General features: G+C 34.7%; 1 protein-coding gene across 10 annotated transcripts in view; it reads left to right on the top strand.

Moving 5' to 3' along the window:
* TCF4 (transcription factor 4) overlaps window positions 1-14,807 on the top strand; it is a 428,077-nt gene that overhangs the window by 294,322 nt on the left and 118,948 nt on the right. For 7 of the 10 annotated variants that reach the window (XM_011949109.1, XM_011949128.1, XM_011949120.1 and 4 more), the window contains 2 exons: window positions 7,393-7,522; window positions 7,987-8,036. In XM_011949109.1, the coding sequence (XP_011804499.1) occupies window positions 7,393-7,522; window positions 7,987-8,036 (180 nt within the window). The remainder of the gene's footprint in view (window positions 1-7,392; window positions 7,523-7,986; window positions 8,037-14,807) is intronic. The other 3 variants (XM_011949146.1, XM_011949142.1, XM_011949172.1) reach the window with 1 other exon arrangement.

Here is a 14,807-nt window from a genome sequence, read left to right as displayed (position 1 = left end):
ACTACTATTGCTACCTATGCTAATAGTATGGTGGTTATTATTAGCAGCAGTAGTAGTTGGAATGACTCAAAGATAAGATTTATGCTAAAAAACAGAAGCACAGTAGTTATTTAAGCCCTCGATTTGACCAATAACATTAGTTCTGCATTTACTTCAATATTTAGTGAGCATTTGCCATGGCAGGTCTCTGTGTCAGGCGCAGGCGTAGGACGTTAAAACATGAAGAAGTCATTTCCTCTTTTAGCTGCCATATCCACTAGTTTGACCTTTGCGCCATACACCCTTGGTCAGATATTCAGGAAAGAATCTGGGGAGATAAAAAGTTAGTGCTTATCAAGTTCTGACTGACTTGAAGCTGTGCATAGCTTTGGAAGGAAGGTCAGGACTTAAATAATTTCAGGATGAGTTGAAGATTACATTGAGCATTTACTGCTTCTCCAGATAATCTCAGTTTCTGCCCATCATGTGATGGATGTGTCGCCTTATTTACAAGTGCAGATTGTTAGCGGGATACTTTGTTTTAGTGATATCTTACAGAGTTGGGCATTAGGCTATAATTGAGCTTCTGTGTGGGGTGCTGAGTAGGCCACATGACCCTGGTCCCTGTCTCCAGGGAGGCCAATTACATAAAAATGGCTGCCATATTGCTCAGAGGGGCAGATATTTACAACCACCTTGAAATGGAACTTCCACGCGATATGATGAAGACTGACTTGTGACAGTTTGATATGCCTTTATTTTGCTAAAATAGCAACCTGGCCAAATATATTTTTCAGCACATTGATTATAGCTACATGTTTATATTTATAGCAAAAGTGTTGCTAATTCCCTAGTATATTAACAGGTCGTATTCAAATTGTTCTATTTTTACTTTGGCACAGAATTGCTGAAGGAAACATTTTTAAGGCAAGTAGTGATTATAGCATATCGACTTGCTACATAGTGAATTATATATTAAATGAACTTCCTGAACTGAGAAGGAGCTTAAACTGACAAAGAAGATAGTTATCTTAAATTTTGTATTGTTTACATAAGATTTCTTCAAATCCATTTTTTATTATAGGTTGCTGATTGCCTCAGTGTTTTCTTTTTGCTAAATTTCTACCTTCCCACCCACAAATATAATCCCCCTTTTAATATGTAATAGATGACCTGGGATTCCAGAATGGATTTTCAGAAACCATCAGAAAACCTCCTCGCTTTAGTGTATACAATAAATAATATATTCTTTTTTAAAAAATATGAGAGTCAAATAGGTATATGCATAAATCTTGCCAACCCTTGGGCAGTTATAATTTCCATACCAAAATGCATGAGTCTTTACTTGACTATTACTCTATTATACATTAAGTACTAGTTACCATGGCAACCTTTGCATCACATTATAACATTGAAATATAAGGTGTTGTGTTTCCTTATGAGGAAAGACAATGTATTTGAATTTTTGAATGTTTGGTGAAATACAGTCACTACTAAAATAAATAATTTTGTGTAAGGCAATTGAATTCTTTGGGAATTACGTACATTTCCAACCAAACCTATGGAGTGTGTTCATTTATTTTTATTTTTTTGTGATGTCATGGAGAAGTAAAATATATGTTTTAAAACAGCATTTGATAAGTATCACATAAAAGTTCATTAAATGCCTGTAATTACCCTTGTAAGTGGCAAAACACAAAATTGAAAGATATTTGAGGTTATTTATCAGTGACTAATACTTTAGCAAGAGTTCAAATGTAACATCACAAGATTTATGAAATTCTATCCCATATAACACATTTCTTATTTTTGTATGTCTAGTTGGCTAACTGTAACTAGTTTTGATCATTCCTATAGTTGAATTAACAGTAGCAGTTTGCTTATGCGTGCAAAAGCAAAATTAAAGGAGCCACTGAACTCATCCTTGTGGCAGTTCCAGGAACATGGCCACTTAAATTTAATTATGGAGATTGTTGGGCGATTTCTTTATTAAATATGGAAAAAAACCTAGTCATTTCTTGTTGCCAGTGTAGCTCTAGGCCATGAGGCTGTCATCGTTGTTCTGTAGACTCCCATATATAACTCATTTTTAGCTTTTTATAGTAACTTTTCCAAATTATTGTCACAGCTTGTACTTTTTTATCTGAAAATAGATAATCTAATGATCACTCATAACTTTTGATACATCTTTTCAATAATAATCTGTGGATTGTAATATTGGACTATTTTGTGTGGGACATAAGGAAGAGGTAAGCTCTGTGCTGGACTCTGGCTCTGCAGAACATTTTACATATGTTGTTTCATCTATTCCTGATAACGCTATGATAGAGCTCTTATTAGTCCCTTTTTACAGAGGAAGAAAATACGGTTTAGAGCAGTTGCATAACTAACCCCCAATTACATTGTCTGTATTTCTTTGAGCTAAGGTTCAACCAGATTGGTGTGACCTTAAAGTCCTCCCTCTTTCCTTAATAGATTTGAATTCTACTTCTGACTTGTTACAGACACAGTGTGCATTACATGTTTAATGTAGAAATAAAAAACACTGACAAAAAGCCTTTAAAAATATTTGCTAAATAATAATTTCAATAATTTGCGTTTCTCTACAGCACAACGGTCTTTTAGGTTCCTGATTTGCAAGATATCTTACTCTTTGTAAGTTGCCCAAGTCCTGTTTCGTTGAAACCAAGCATAGGACAGAAATAAAAATAAATTATAAAGGTATACTCTTGGGATCAGGAATGAAGACTGTCCAAAGAACTGACCTTCAATTTTGAGCTTTGAAGTTCAAAAGTGGACAGGTGGAAATATTGTGTTCTTCATTGCCCTTTGGTGCGAGATATATTCTAGGTCGCAGAGTATGTGCCAACAGCAGCAAAATTATCGCCCTCCTCCTGCTACTGTAGTAAGTCAGCAATGGCCCTCTGTGGTCAGAATGGCAAATTCAGCAGCAACTATTCGACAGGGATTTACGGAAGCTTCCCCGTGGCTGTCAGGAATCTTATTCAGCAGTGTGTTTGAAAACCCGATTCTGTGCGGAATTAACTATGTAGAAATGACCTCAGTTGTGATAAAAGGTATTTTAAACAAATCTAATTTGTAATTTCACTCAATGTGTGTTTTGCATTTAACGCCACAAAGTCTGGTAGATACCTCACATGTACTTTGCATTCGTAAGTTTTACAGTGGTTCAGAATTTTTTTTCCGTATTAAAATTTAAAAAAATCCTGGCTTTATAGAGTCAGTTCACCATACAAAGCCACTATACATCACTTAGGTTTGTGATGAAAGAATAGAATTGCAGCTGTGTGAGTACTAGAATACCCAAACATGAATTAGACTCACAAGCATTTGGCAATAGTTCAGAAAAGGAGCTTAATCTGGTTTCATCTGAGACTGCTTTTCTCTGTTCTGCAGCATCCCCCCAAGATGTTGTGTCTGATAGCAGATCACAACGTAATGGGAGTGACGCAGAATCGAGAAAGCCCTGAGAAACCAGGGGCACATTTGCTTTTCTCCAGAGATTTTCTTTCTCCTACTTCTTTTTTCCCTCTCCCAGGTTCCAACTCTGAAATTCAAGGTCATTCACCTATTAGATGCATTAATTATAAGCCAAAAAAGCAGTATTTGTCGTACTGTGATCTCAGTCATATCTATAATTAAGTGTAAATATAATCTTCCCTTTTAGAAATGTACCACCCACCCATTACATTTAAAGTGCTGACTGAAATGAAATAATAGTTCAGAGCAAGATGATTTTAGTTTAACAAGAAAAAAGTTGATAATTTAAGCTTCAAGCAGTGAGTTCTATTTTTGATTACCATTCAGTTATAAATCTAATTTGAGATATATGCTGCTTTTCTGTTACTCAAGTTTAATTCATGGTTTGCTTTCTCGGTTGTATAAGCAAAGTTCAGTGGTTGATCAAGGTTGTTAAGAAGCTCCCCCGAAACAGAATGGGGGCAGAGTTGAGAATGTGTTCGAAAGACATTCTGAGACCCATATCTGATGTAAAACAAACAAATCTGATGTAAAACAAACAACCAAATTTTAATTGAAAAAGACACAGAGTGCTGTATTTGGGGATTTGAATGGCCAAGTTAGGAATGGCCATTTGCAGGGGAATTGGCTGCAGAGGGTGAACCCCAAAACATTGCAACCTAGTTGACAAAGTCAGTGTGTTTTATTCGTTGGTTATGGTATTGTAAGTCTTTTGGGAAGAAAAATAGGAGCGAGTAAGGGGAAGGGCTTGTCTCATCACACTGTGAACAGTTAAGTAAAATGCTAAACTATGGATTTAAGATTTACAGGTTAGCTCTGCCAGATGCCACATCTGCCTCCAGTGTTTCCTGGCAGATTCAGGCAGCCTACTACTGGGACCCAGCATAACCGCAGAACATGAGCTTGCACAATGTGAAAAACCTAAAACCATTATAATCCTGTTTAAGGCCAGGATGAATTTGCCCATTTGAAAGCAGACATAGTTTTCAAGCTTAACTTTTATCAAGCATAAACTTGTCTTTAGAGCTATATATATATATACACACACACACACACACACACACATATACATATATATGTATATATATATGCAGGTAAATTCATAATATAAATGAATACCTTATTCATTTTGTGCAAAATTTAATTTACTTTAAATCACATGCTGTTCACTTTTTAAAATTCGTAAACTCAGATTTTTCAGCCAGTGGAAAATTTATCTTTCTCATTGCTACAGAGAGTTAAGTATGTGACGTAAAGGCCAAACAATAGTAAATGGTCATTGTTCACTTTATAAGTATACTCTATAATAAGAACACATATATTTTTATCTTCATTTTCCCTAAGGAGGTGTTTAGGGCCCCCTTAAATGTGAGGAAATGTTTATTTTGTTGCTTTAGAAGAATGATTCTATTGTCCAAGGGAGAAAGAAGTAGGAACAAACAGGTCTAAGGAGAAAGAAACAGGAATGTGCTTTGTGAAAAAAATAAAGATTAACAGGAACCACTAAAGGTTTGTAAGTGCTATCTGGTCCTAGTACTCTGTTACTGCACATAGCCCTTGCGCCCGCATATATAAGAGTTAGATGTGTGATTCATTATGACTAGCCCATGAAATTATTTTCTTTTAAATTAACAACAATAAGGTCAGCCACAGCCTGTAGCTGTTTTGTAGTTATCATTTTATATTTTTCACAGCTCTATTGTGAATGCTGCTAAAAGACAGTGTAGCAAGTATGTGTTTTCAGCTTGACCCCTTGAATGCATTTAATTTCTTGAGAGTGAAAACCTTTGCCACCAGGACCAAGAAGAATTAACCAGTGGTTAAACTCATTTAAAAACACAAGCAAGCATTTCAACGTATTTGCTCAGCCCTTTTCTGAATATTTTATATACTTCTAGAAAAAGGAAAATGAAGAAATAGGGGTGATTTGTGTCTAGAATACGAAGTTATTTTCAAACTCCTTTCCAATGAAATGAAGACTCATTCGTGGATTTACCAAACTGTAAGGAGGTTGTGATTTCAAATCATTCACAGCTTTATTGATGGAAATTTCAAAGAAAACTTGGACACAGACTTCACTATAACTTTCTTTGTTAATAAGAAATGCCAAGAGTGAAATTTCGGTTGAGATTCAAACATTTTTGAATGCCACTCCTAAATGATAAATTATTTGTTACTAGATTTCTGATTTCTACAAAACTTTATTATAATAAGCCTTATGTTTTAGTTTGCATTGTGTAGTGTTTTAATATGTCTCTTAGGTTCAAAAGAGGCAATAGTTGAGCATACAGATGTCAGATTTTTATCTGATAAATCTGGTTTTATCAGGTATTTATGTGGTAAACACTAAGATACTAGCAATGAGTTTATTACTCAAAATGTGCTTTCAATCTGAAATCTCATCCTTGAAGTTGTATTTTGAAGTAATGTTTATTACATATCTCTTGAAAAAGTCTTAAGCTGGAATCAGTAAAGGCGAGCTTGTCAGTAGCTGATTAGTCCTTTATATATGACTCATCCAACACTCAGAAAAACCTCTTGGAATAGAGAGGTTCTCTTTATGATATTTAGCTATATGGCGGTGGAAAGGGGAGGTTTGAATTTTTGATTTTCCAGCTTATGGGTCATATTTGACCAACTGCTTTCACTAGAAGACATGCCACTTTGTTGAGCTATTTAGGAATCAAAAAGACTGTCTTAATTTAAAACAAGGACGCTTTGTTTTAGTTGGTGACTGCCTTGTGAAATTTTTCAGTTCTCAGCGGGTTAACCAGGGAACAGGGGCAGAGTCATAATTGGCCTATTTAGAGTATTTTGCATGTGAATAGTGTGTTAGTGAAGCATCCCTAAGTCTGTTGTGAGTGACATGGTGATTAGAATTTAGATTAGGGAAAACACATTCTGTACTTTATCAAGGACAGTAATTAGTTCAGTCAGTAAAAGTTGATTACAAGTAACGATAAAGTTAGATTTTTAGTACTTAATTTTAAAATTTCTTTATTAAACAGTGAATTTGTTCTTAATATAAATGGTACTATCTACTCTTGTTTTATTGCATATCAGAATAATTAAAAGAACAATGTGTTCAATGCAGAGTATAATCAGACGATTTATATATTATGGGTAAGTTTCTATGTAGTTTTTAGAAAATGTAATATTATATATAATCTTTCTGATGTCATCATTTTTAAAAGTTTAAGAATTGTCACACTGATAGGTTCTTGTGGAAGTTTTCTAGCGTTCAGGTAAATGTTTAATCTGTGGGATGTGTCTTAGCTTCCGATAGACCTCAAGAGGGCATTCTGAAGTCCTTTGTGGCTGTTAGCGTAGAATATCTGCTATTTCTGTAATTTTGAGAGTTAGTGTGAGGATTTGAATTTCCTCTTGTTTCAGTTGGCATTTTCTCTTCTGTGGGTGCTATGACAGTTCGTGGAGAATCATGATATGCGGTACAGAGAGGCAGGGTTCTCAGTCGAGTTCATAGGCTACACTCACTCCCAGTGCGTGCAGCCGGGGGAAGTTGTGTGCGTTCACAAAATGAGATTCTTCTTGTTAAGGAAGGGGATGAATAGTTCCCAGATATGAGCCTAAGTCTAGAGAAAGGAAGCATTAGTCTTATATAAATGCCATTTGTTTTGTGAAATTAAAATGTGAGTCATCTTAAAAGACTTAAAAAAATATTGTTTAAAGGGAATCATCTACTTTCCTTCTAAAAGTAAAGAATTAAAAATTCACAAACTGTGATAGCTTCTTAGACTGCCTTTCTTTTGAGTTTTTGTTTTGTTTTAATTGTCTCAGCTTAGCAGATGCCGTTTGCTTTATTGCATTGGTTTAAGTGCTAACAATCAGTTGGGAGGTGGTGAAAGTAAAAAATTAAACTTATATGTTTGTTTTCCCTTTTTAACCTTTTAGCAGAGTCTCCTTGGAGGTGACATGGATATGGGCAACCCAGGAACCCTTTCGCCCACCAAACCTGGTTCCCAGTACTATCAGTATTCTAGCAATAATCCCCGAAGGAGGCCTCTTCACAGTAGTGCCATGGGTAAGGTGTTCCTTTGTTTGAATGCCTGAGGGATGATTATGCCTTTTTCTTTTTTTCTTTCTTTCTTTAAAATATCGCCCCCTCATCCTACCTCCCACCCCAAAAAAACCATAAAATTTGGCTCAGTTGTCATCCTGGAGACTTCGCCCCAGTACACTGAGTAGGTACGTTAACAACTTATGGTAGCAGAACTCTTTTGGTGTCTGCTTATTTCTAGTTTTCTCTTGGCTGCACCCATAAGGAAGCTTTTAAAAGATCAAAGTAGCAAAAAGTTAAATGTCTTCATTTTTAAGAACAAGGCAGCATTTGATTTCTGCTAGTATCAGATGTGATCATGGTAACTACAGTTTGCTAAGGTAATGATTTAAGGAAATGTGGTATCATCTAGAAGTCTTTGTGGTTTAATCTATCTTAGTTAGGAAAATGGGCATTTGGGAGCTGACAGCATCTTCATTTTCTTTCAGAGGTACAGACAAAGAAAGTTCGAAAAGTTCCTCCAGGTTTGCCATCTTCAGTAAGTACTGCTTGTTTCTGCTTTGTATATTGCTTATTTTGTTCTGTTTTGTATCGATGGGAAGGAGATAGAGGTAAATGAGTTTCCATGCGCCCAGAGCAGCACGTTTATCTAGAAGGTGGATGAGGTAGAAAATGACCTGCACATCCAGCCACCTGACCCACATTGGAGTGATTAATTTCTCCTCCTGGAAGACTGGGTGGTTATGTTGATATTCAGCAGGTTAAGCTCTAAAGAGAGCCTTGAAAAGGTGCCTGAAGTTTGAGGAGTTTTACCTGTACAGGGCTTTCAAGAGAATGAGTATTAGTTTCATATGTTGGTTAAATTCTTTGTCAGTATTATGATGATTTATGGATTTGCATGCGAAAGGAGATTTGTGGAGAGGATTTAGGAAAAATTTACATGGGTTTCAGCCCAGAGTGCAGGAAGAATGTCTCTATTTTCTGGAGAGATTGCTGAATAAAGGCTGCAAAGGTAGCTGCATCAGTAGCCATTTGTGTCTTTACTACCAGGTGACAACTAGAAGAAGTCAGCTGTAACCAAGAGCATTCTGGGTCTTTTTAATAGCTGGAGCTCTATGCAGAAGTTGCTAATATCCCCCACCCGCCCCCAGCTCCCCAGCACAGCAAAAGCTGGTTGTGATCACAACTTAATACATGATATCATATTTTGAATTCTTACGTTCCTAGATAATTGTATTTAATTTTGTTTAGCACTAGTCCACTTCTGGTAATTTTCTCCTTACATAAAATGAAAACATAGTTTCCTCTCTTCTTTCTCTGTTTCTTTATCCTTCCTCCTTTTTTTCATTCTTCCTTCCTGTGATACAAAGTTTTGATTTAATTCTGTAGAGTACTAGTATTCTTTGAAAAGAATGCTGATGAACTTTATTATGTTTTTATACTTTAATATAAAATCATATTTAGATTTCTTATATTACCAATCAATGCTTGCATATTAGTTTCATTTCCTTTTTGATGTATTAGAAGAATAATAGGTTTTGCAAATGTGCTAAGGTTAGATTAACCCAAACACCTGTGTATTTGACTTGATTTCAGTTCAGCTCATCCGAACAATTATTAAATGAATGTATCAGAATAAGTCTTATCAGGAAAAAGAGTAAATTTTGTGTGCTGATTATCATAGAGTTGGTGATGTTGAAGAAGCATCACAAAATTATTCATAAATATAGAAAAATATTGTGTAAATAAGATTGCCAATGGTGTATAGTCACTTTCAACTATCAATAAGTCACTTAAAATTGTACTCAGTTGTTTATTCTTTGAATTTCTGTGTTGTATTGAAATTGACTAATATACCCAAAGGATTTTATCGCATATTTTAAGCTTGAAGTCAGGGGTGGATTTAATGTTGATGAAACTTTAGCTTTTAATAGGTTTTGTGACAACTTCAAATGATATAGTCCTAACAGCTGTTTACATTTTAAACATGCCTGAACTTAATATGGACAATATTAAATGCATTTAGTGGACCTTTGAATGTTCTGACACAATGGAATAACTATCCTATAAAAGCCATAAAAGACTTAAAGCTATCCTACCCTCTTTATACCTCGTATTAAAATTAACTTGTTTTATCCAATGCTAAGATTAGGTAGAAATCTAGACAATTTCTAAGGAGTGCATTGGTGTGGCATCGGATGGCATGTATATGCTTAATCATTGTCAATAGCAATTTTCATAATTCATTGTAAATTTTTAAGTATTTCCCTATAGCTAACTGGCCCCTTTAGAAAATTTTACTGGCACAGTGTTTTCTTTGCTGTTAAGACAATTTAGGTGTTGCTGCTAGGTTGTGATACGTTCAGAAATACAAAAATATTTTTCCTTTTTTTCCCAATAAACAAAACTTGGGAATTAGGAATTTAGTTTTATTCTATTTAATTTTTGGTTTTTATTGGTCAGTTTAGGATTTACTCTTCTTAGGAGTTTTATCTTGACTAAATGTTTTCATGGTCCTTATGAAACATTTTGATGAATAGCCTTTTTTTCTGAAATATGAGGAAGAAAATACAATTAAAAATGAAATTTTTAACCCTAATTTTTGAGCAAGAAGAACGTGTTTAGGTAATTTTATAATTTAATCATCCGTTTACTCATTACCTAAAAAAATCTCAGCTCTATTTTCATGGCAATTTAACTTAGTTTATGTAAGCTTTGTTGTAAATATCAGTTGCTTATTACTTACAGCAAGATCCACATGGCTTACCACCACACAAAATATTTATTTTAACTTGATTCCAAAAAAGGTCTGCAGTAGACACCGTCAGACCTTTCCCCTAGCAGATCTGTATTTCTATAATTTTAGACCTCTACCACGCTTTTTTTTAAAGCTCAAATAAAATTATGACTATTTGATAAGAGATACTTCTTAAATTTGTTTCAGTATGTATGAGTATTTGTATAACAGATACTAAAAGATTAGAGATAATAAAAGTTTTCCTTTGGAGTGATTATGACTACATGAAGACACTTACTTGTTTTCTTTGATACATATTTACCATGACAAATAGTAATAAATCTGTCACAATCTGTTGTGGCAACTCACTTTCCCCCCCATTTTGAAATGGGCCCTCTCTTTCCCTTAAAATAAAAGGAAGGAAACTTAAACGGTGACATTGCATCATCAGGTATTATTTGTGACATGCCTGTGGTACGGAGACTGGACTTCTTCTGCTCCCATTAGGCTGGCTCTTCCTCCCAGGCTATCAGGAGAGAGAGGGGATTGCCTGGCCCTGTTTTGAAAACACTGCAGCATCTGTGGGAGAGAGAAAACATAGGCCTGGCCCGACATCATGCCATGGATCTGGCAGGATCCACGAGTGTGTGTTTGTACTGTGTGCTGCATCTAGAGACCTTACATCACTGTGGAAGGATGACACGATGATGGGATAACAGAAGACCCACCAGGCAGGGTCTACAGGACAAGCACAGTGTGTAGGGGGGAAGACTGTCCCTCTAGTGCACATAGACCAGTACTTGCTAGGGAGATTATTTTTTTAAAGGAAAGCCTGTGTGAAAGACAGCTATCTAATTGCCCACGAGAGCTCTGCTTATTACCGCAGTACATTTTTATCTTTTTGGTTCATATTTTAGTATATTGCTCTTTTTAGTCACATCCCAATTTCTCGTAGCCCTCATTTTTTGCGAAGACCTTAGTAATGAAGTGTTGTCTTTGTTGATGTCAGAATTTATTTTGCATGTCTAAGCTCTTGAATCTACATGAGAACATCTTGTTTTGCTAGATTTCTACATTTTGGTTTTCCGTTTCAAACCATATTTCATCTTAAACTCAATATTTTGCAACTTTACTGCTCATTTCAATAAATTTGTTTTATATAGCCTAATAATCATACACATTGAATCATGAATTCATACAGAGAAAAAAGGACTATAGTAAATTAAAGTTTTGGATAAAAAGGATTCATGATTCTTGAAAGAAATGAAAGAAATTAACATGAAAATACTAAAATCTAGAAAGTAGCAAAAAATTATACATTGTGCTGTTTTAAGATACTTTCATCAAACACACAACAAAACAAAGGCATTATCTTTTGGAAACTTTATTCTGCCCATCAACATGTAAACTTGTAAAACTTTTATCTTAGAATTTGAAGTATTTCAGAATTATATACATTTTATCAGAAACTGTTAACAACTACAAACTTTCTACTTCAAACTTTGGTGGAATTTGTCTCCACTTGTAATCTGATTAGAAACTTTAATGATGATCTCACCATGACCCCAGTTGGAATCTCTTGAACATCAGATTTTTCTGGAAACAGAATGTTTTATCCTTAGAAATAGTTTATGACCTCTCCTCTCTGGTGATCTTTCCTAAAACTGTACTTTTCAGTAAAGTCTTTTTTCTACGTTAAATTACAGAGGGGTTTTGTGTGTATTTTTTGTTTTAAAACTTAGGAAGACCTCGCAAACTTTAAGTGGTCAGAGATGATTTGGGACACATGGATCCTAAGATAAACAATTTCTGCTATTATAAAGATTCTAAAATAAGATTTGGACACTTCAAGAATATTTGTGACATAAGTTAATCAATAGGTGGGTTTGAAAAATAAAGACAATGTGTATTAGATACTAGGTTCACCAATTTTCATAAGGAAAGAATTCTTAAATAAAATGAAATATTTAAGTCTGGATTAGAGTTTCCTTTACAGAAGTGATTATTAGGGGTATCAAGAAAAATGAGTAATGCTAATGGCCTTAAATATCCTACGTATTTTGTGTTATATAAAAACTTTCATATTTGAAGATTTCAAACATGATGTTGAATCCATATCTTGAGCTATTTAGGGAAAACCCCCTTTTTCCCAGGTGCTTGAAGAAATCACAAACAATTTAAAAGAGATATTGGTAAATTGTTCATTCCTTATCAGTGGCCTGGAAATTATGTATGATTTTAAAAATCAGTACTGAACTCAGAAATATATAATTTCCTACATCACTTTTGAAACTGATCATAGGGAAATCAGAAAAATGCTTTTTCATGTCAACAAATTTTAACAAGTAATAATACAATTTTCTTTAAGATGAAAGTTTTATTGAAATATAATATCTATCACAAGGGAACTAAATATCAGCCATCTGGGCTCTATCCTTTTTAGGAAAGTCTAGAAGTAGCTGATTGTGTGATAAGATGTAAAAGGAGGAAGCTCTTCAAGGTTCATCCCTGCAGAGATAGATACTTTGTGAAGAAGTATAACTGCAAGTGTTTAAAATATTAAGATAGCTCTTAGTATTCACTTTTACACTTAGTGTACCCATTTTCTAATTAAAGATATTGGAATATGAGGTTTGGATATTAAAATTGTGCTTATTAATTAATGTTTAGGCAAGAAGGAGGTTAAGAGTGGCACAATTAAATCATCTCAAATAGGACAAAACTATTCACATAATTTACACGGCATGTGTACATGACAATGGGCAACAGTGAAAGCTGAGGAAATATTCATGACAAAGAAAGTATTTTTGTGTGTGTGCAGTTAATGCTGAATTTGCTAAACCAAAGACTTCTAGTTCTAGTTCAGCATGTGCGTTTTTTGTTTGGTTTTGCTTTGTTTTTTTCGTGAAAACCAATCTTCTCTATTGCACATTGAGACTATAGAGGTTATGATTTTTATGAATTGCTGGTATATGAAAAAATATAGGAGACTCTCTTTATTTGCTTTCATTGGAGGCTGTTACTCCATTAAAAATTTTTTAGAAAGCACACAAGACGCTTGCAAATACTCAATGTCTATACCATTAAACATTCTAATATCCCAGAAGTTTGCTCAAGGATTTCTGAATTTCTGTTTGGAATTTTGGAATAATGAGCTCCTTCATCCACTATCCTCCTCTTCTCTGCCTTGAAGCCCAATCCTGTGCCCTTTAAAAAAGAAGGCTTCTGGTGTGCGTATTTTAGATAGAAAGAGAGAAGAAACATAAAGGAGAAGACAAGTACCAAAGTTAACTGTGGATGAAAAGTTTGTGTATTTTTGAGCTATTCCTGTTTTATCTTTACAAACGAAAACGTTATATGCCCCAAACACTCAGACAAAACACCACCAGTTCATTCCTTCCACAAGAAAGAGGCCTTCCGGGCCAGCAGTGCCTCGTTTTTCTACTCAGTGAGCTTTTCTGAGGAGTGGTGCCTGATGTATCTTCCTGCTCCCCAATGAGTTTTTATTTTTAATCAAGTATTCAAAATACTATTTTGCATGCTAAGATTTATCAGGACTTTCATTACGATGTTAGCAGCTGGAATAATAGTATTTAGTGTCAAATTGGACTTGTTGAGAAAAGAGAAATACATTTCTGGGAACTGCTATTTTGAACTTTATCATTTTCACTGAAGAGTATATTTTGGTGTGAAGTTTTGGACTCGAGAGTGGTTTAAATTACTGAGAAATGTGGGAAACCACTGCAGGGCTGCTTTACCCAGAGAGAATTACAACAGGGCTTGCATGTATTTTGAAAATAAAACCTTTTTCTGTAGTATCCAGCTTAACTGTGAATTTATATTTATGAAATAATATAGATAGATGCCTTGATAATTTGGTTGAATACGATTTTTTAACTTTTACAATTTAATTGATTGAAAGTTTTATTTGCTAACATAGCAAAATGTTCTCCGGTTTTTCAGATCACTGACAATTTCTGCATTTTCTGTGTTTTATTGGTTTCGAATAATTCTAAAGGTTTTCATTGAAAGTAATGAACCAGGAATTGGAGGGCTAAATAGGATTCTCTTAGAAGATGTGGCAGTAATCCTAAAAGAATAAGGAGTCTCTTCGAGAATTGGCAAAGTTGTATTTTCTTAAGGCAAAATCCCTACTTGGTCAGGCTGTTGACAGACACCTGCTTTGTCTTGGTTTTTGTTTGAATTTTTACAGAAATTGCACTGAATTATTAAACTGAACATAAAATTGCATCTCAAAGCAATAACACAGGATTTTCAGCCTTGATCAATTTCGACTATCCCAGGATGTATGTGTGCATGTTTGTGTGTGCACCCATGTGTATGAATGTGCTTCTTTTAAAAGAATAGGAGCTTTTATAAAATGTGGTGCAAAACTTGTGGTTTTAAATACTTAATTTTTTTTTATCTGAAAACAGCAGCACGTGAGTGATTCTTTTTTAAGTTGCAGCTGCTGCATAGGTGTAAGGCTATTTGAGGAGTTTGATGCTTTACTTGAGCATATACTCCCTCTTCAGAGAAGTTAAGGTAGTGCAGAAGTTTCTGCATTTTGTA

The sequence above is a fragment of the Colobus angolensis genome, unplaced genomic scaffold (genome assembly GCF_000951035.1).
Source record: "Colobus angolensis palliatus isolate OR3802 unplaced genomic scaffold, Cang.pa_1.0 Scaffold108, whole genome shotgun sequence".
Lineage (NCBI taxonomy): Eukaryota > Metazoa > Chordata > Mammalia > Primates > Cercopithecidae > Colobus > Colobus angolensis.
Note: the sequence above shows the minus strand (reverse complement) of the source record. Positions and strands in the feature narration are given on the sequence as shown.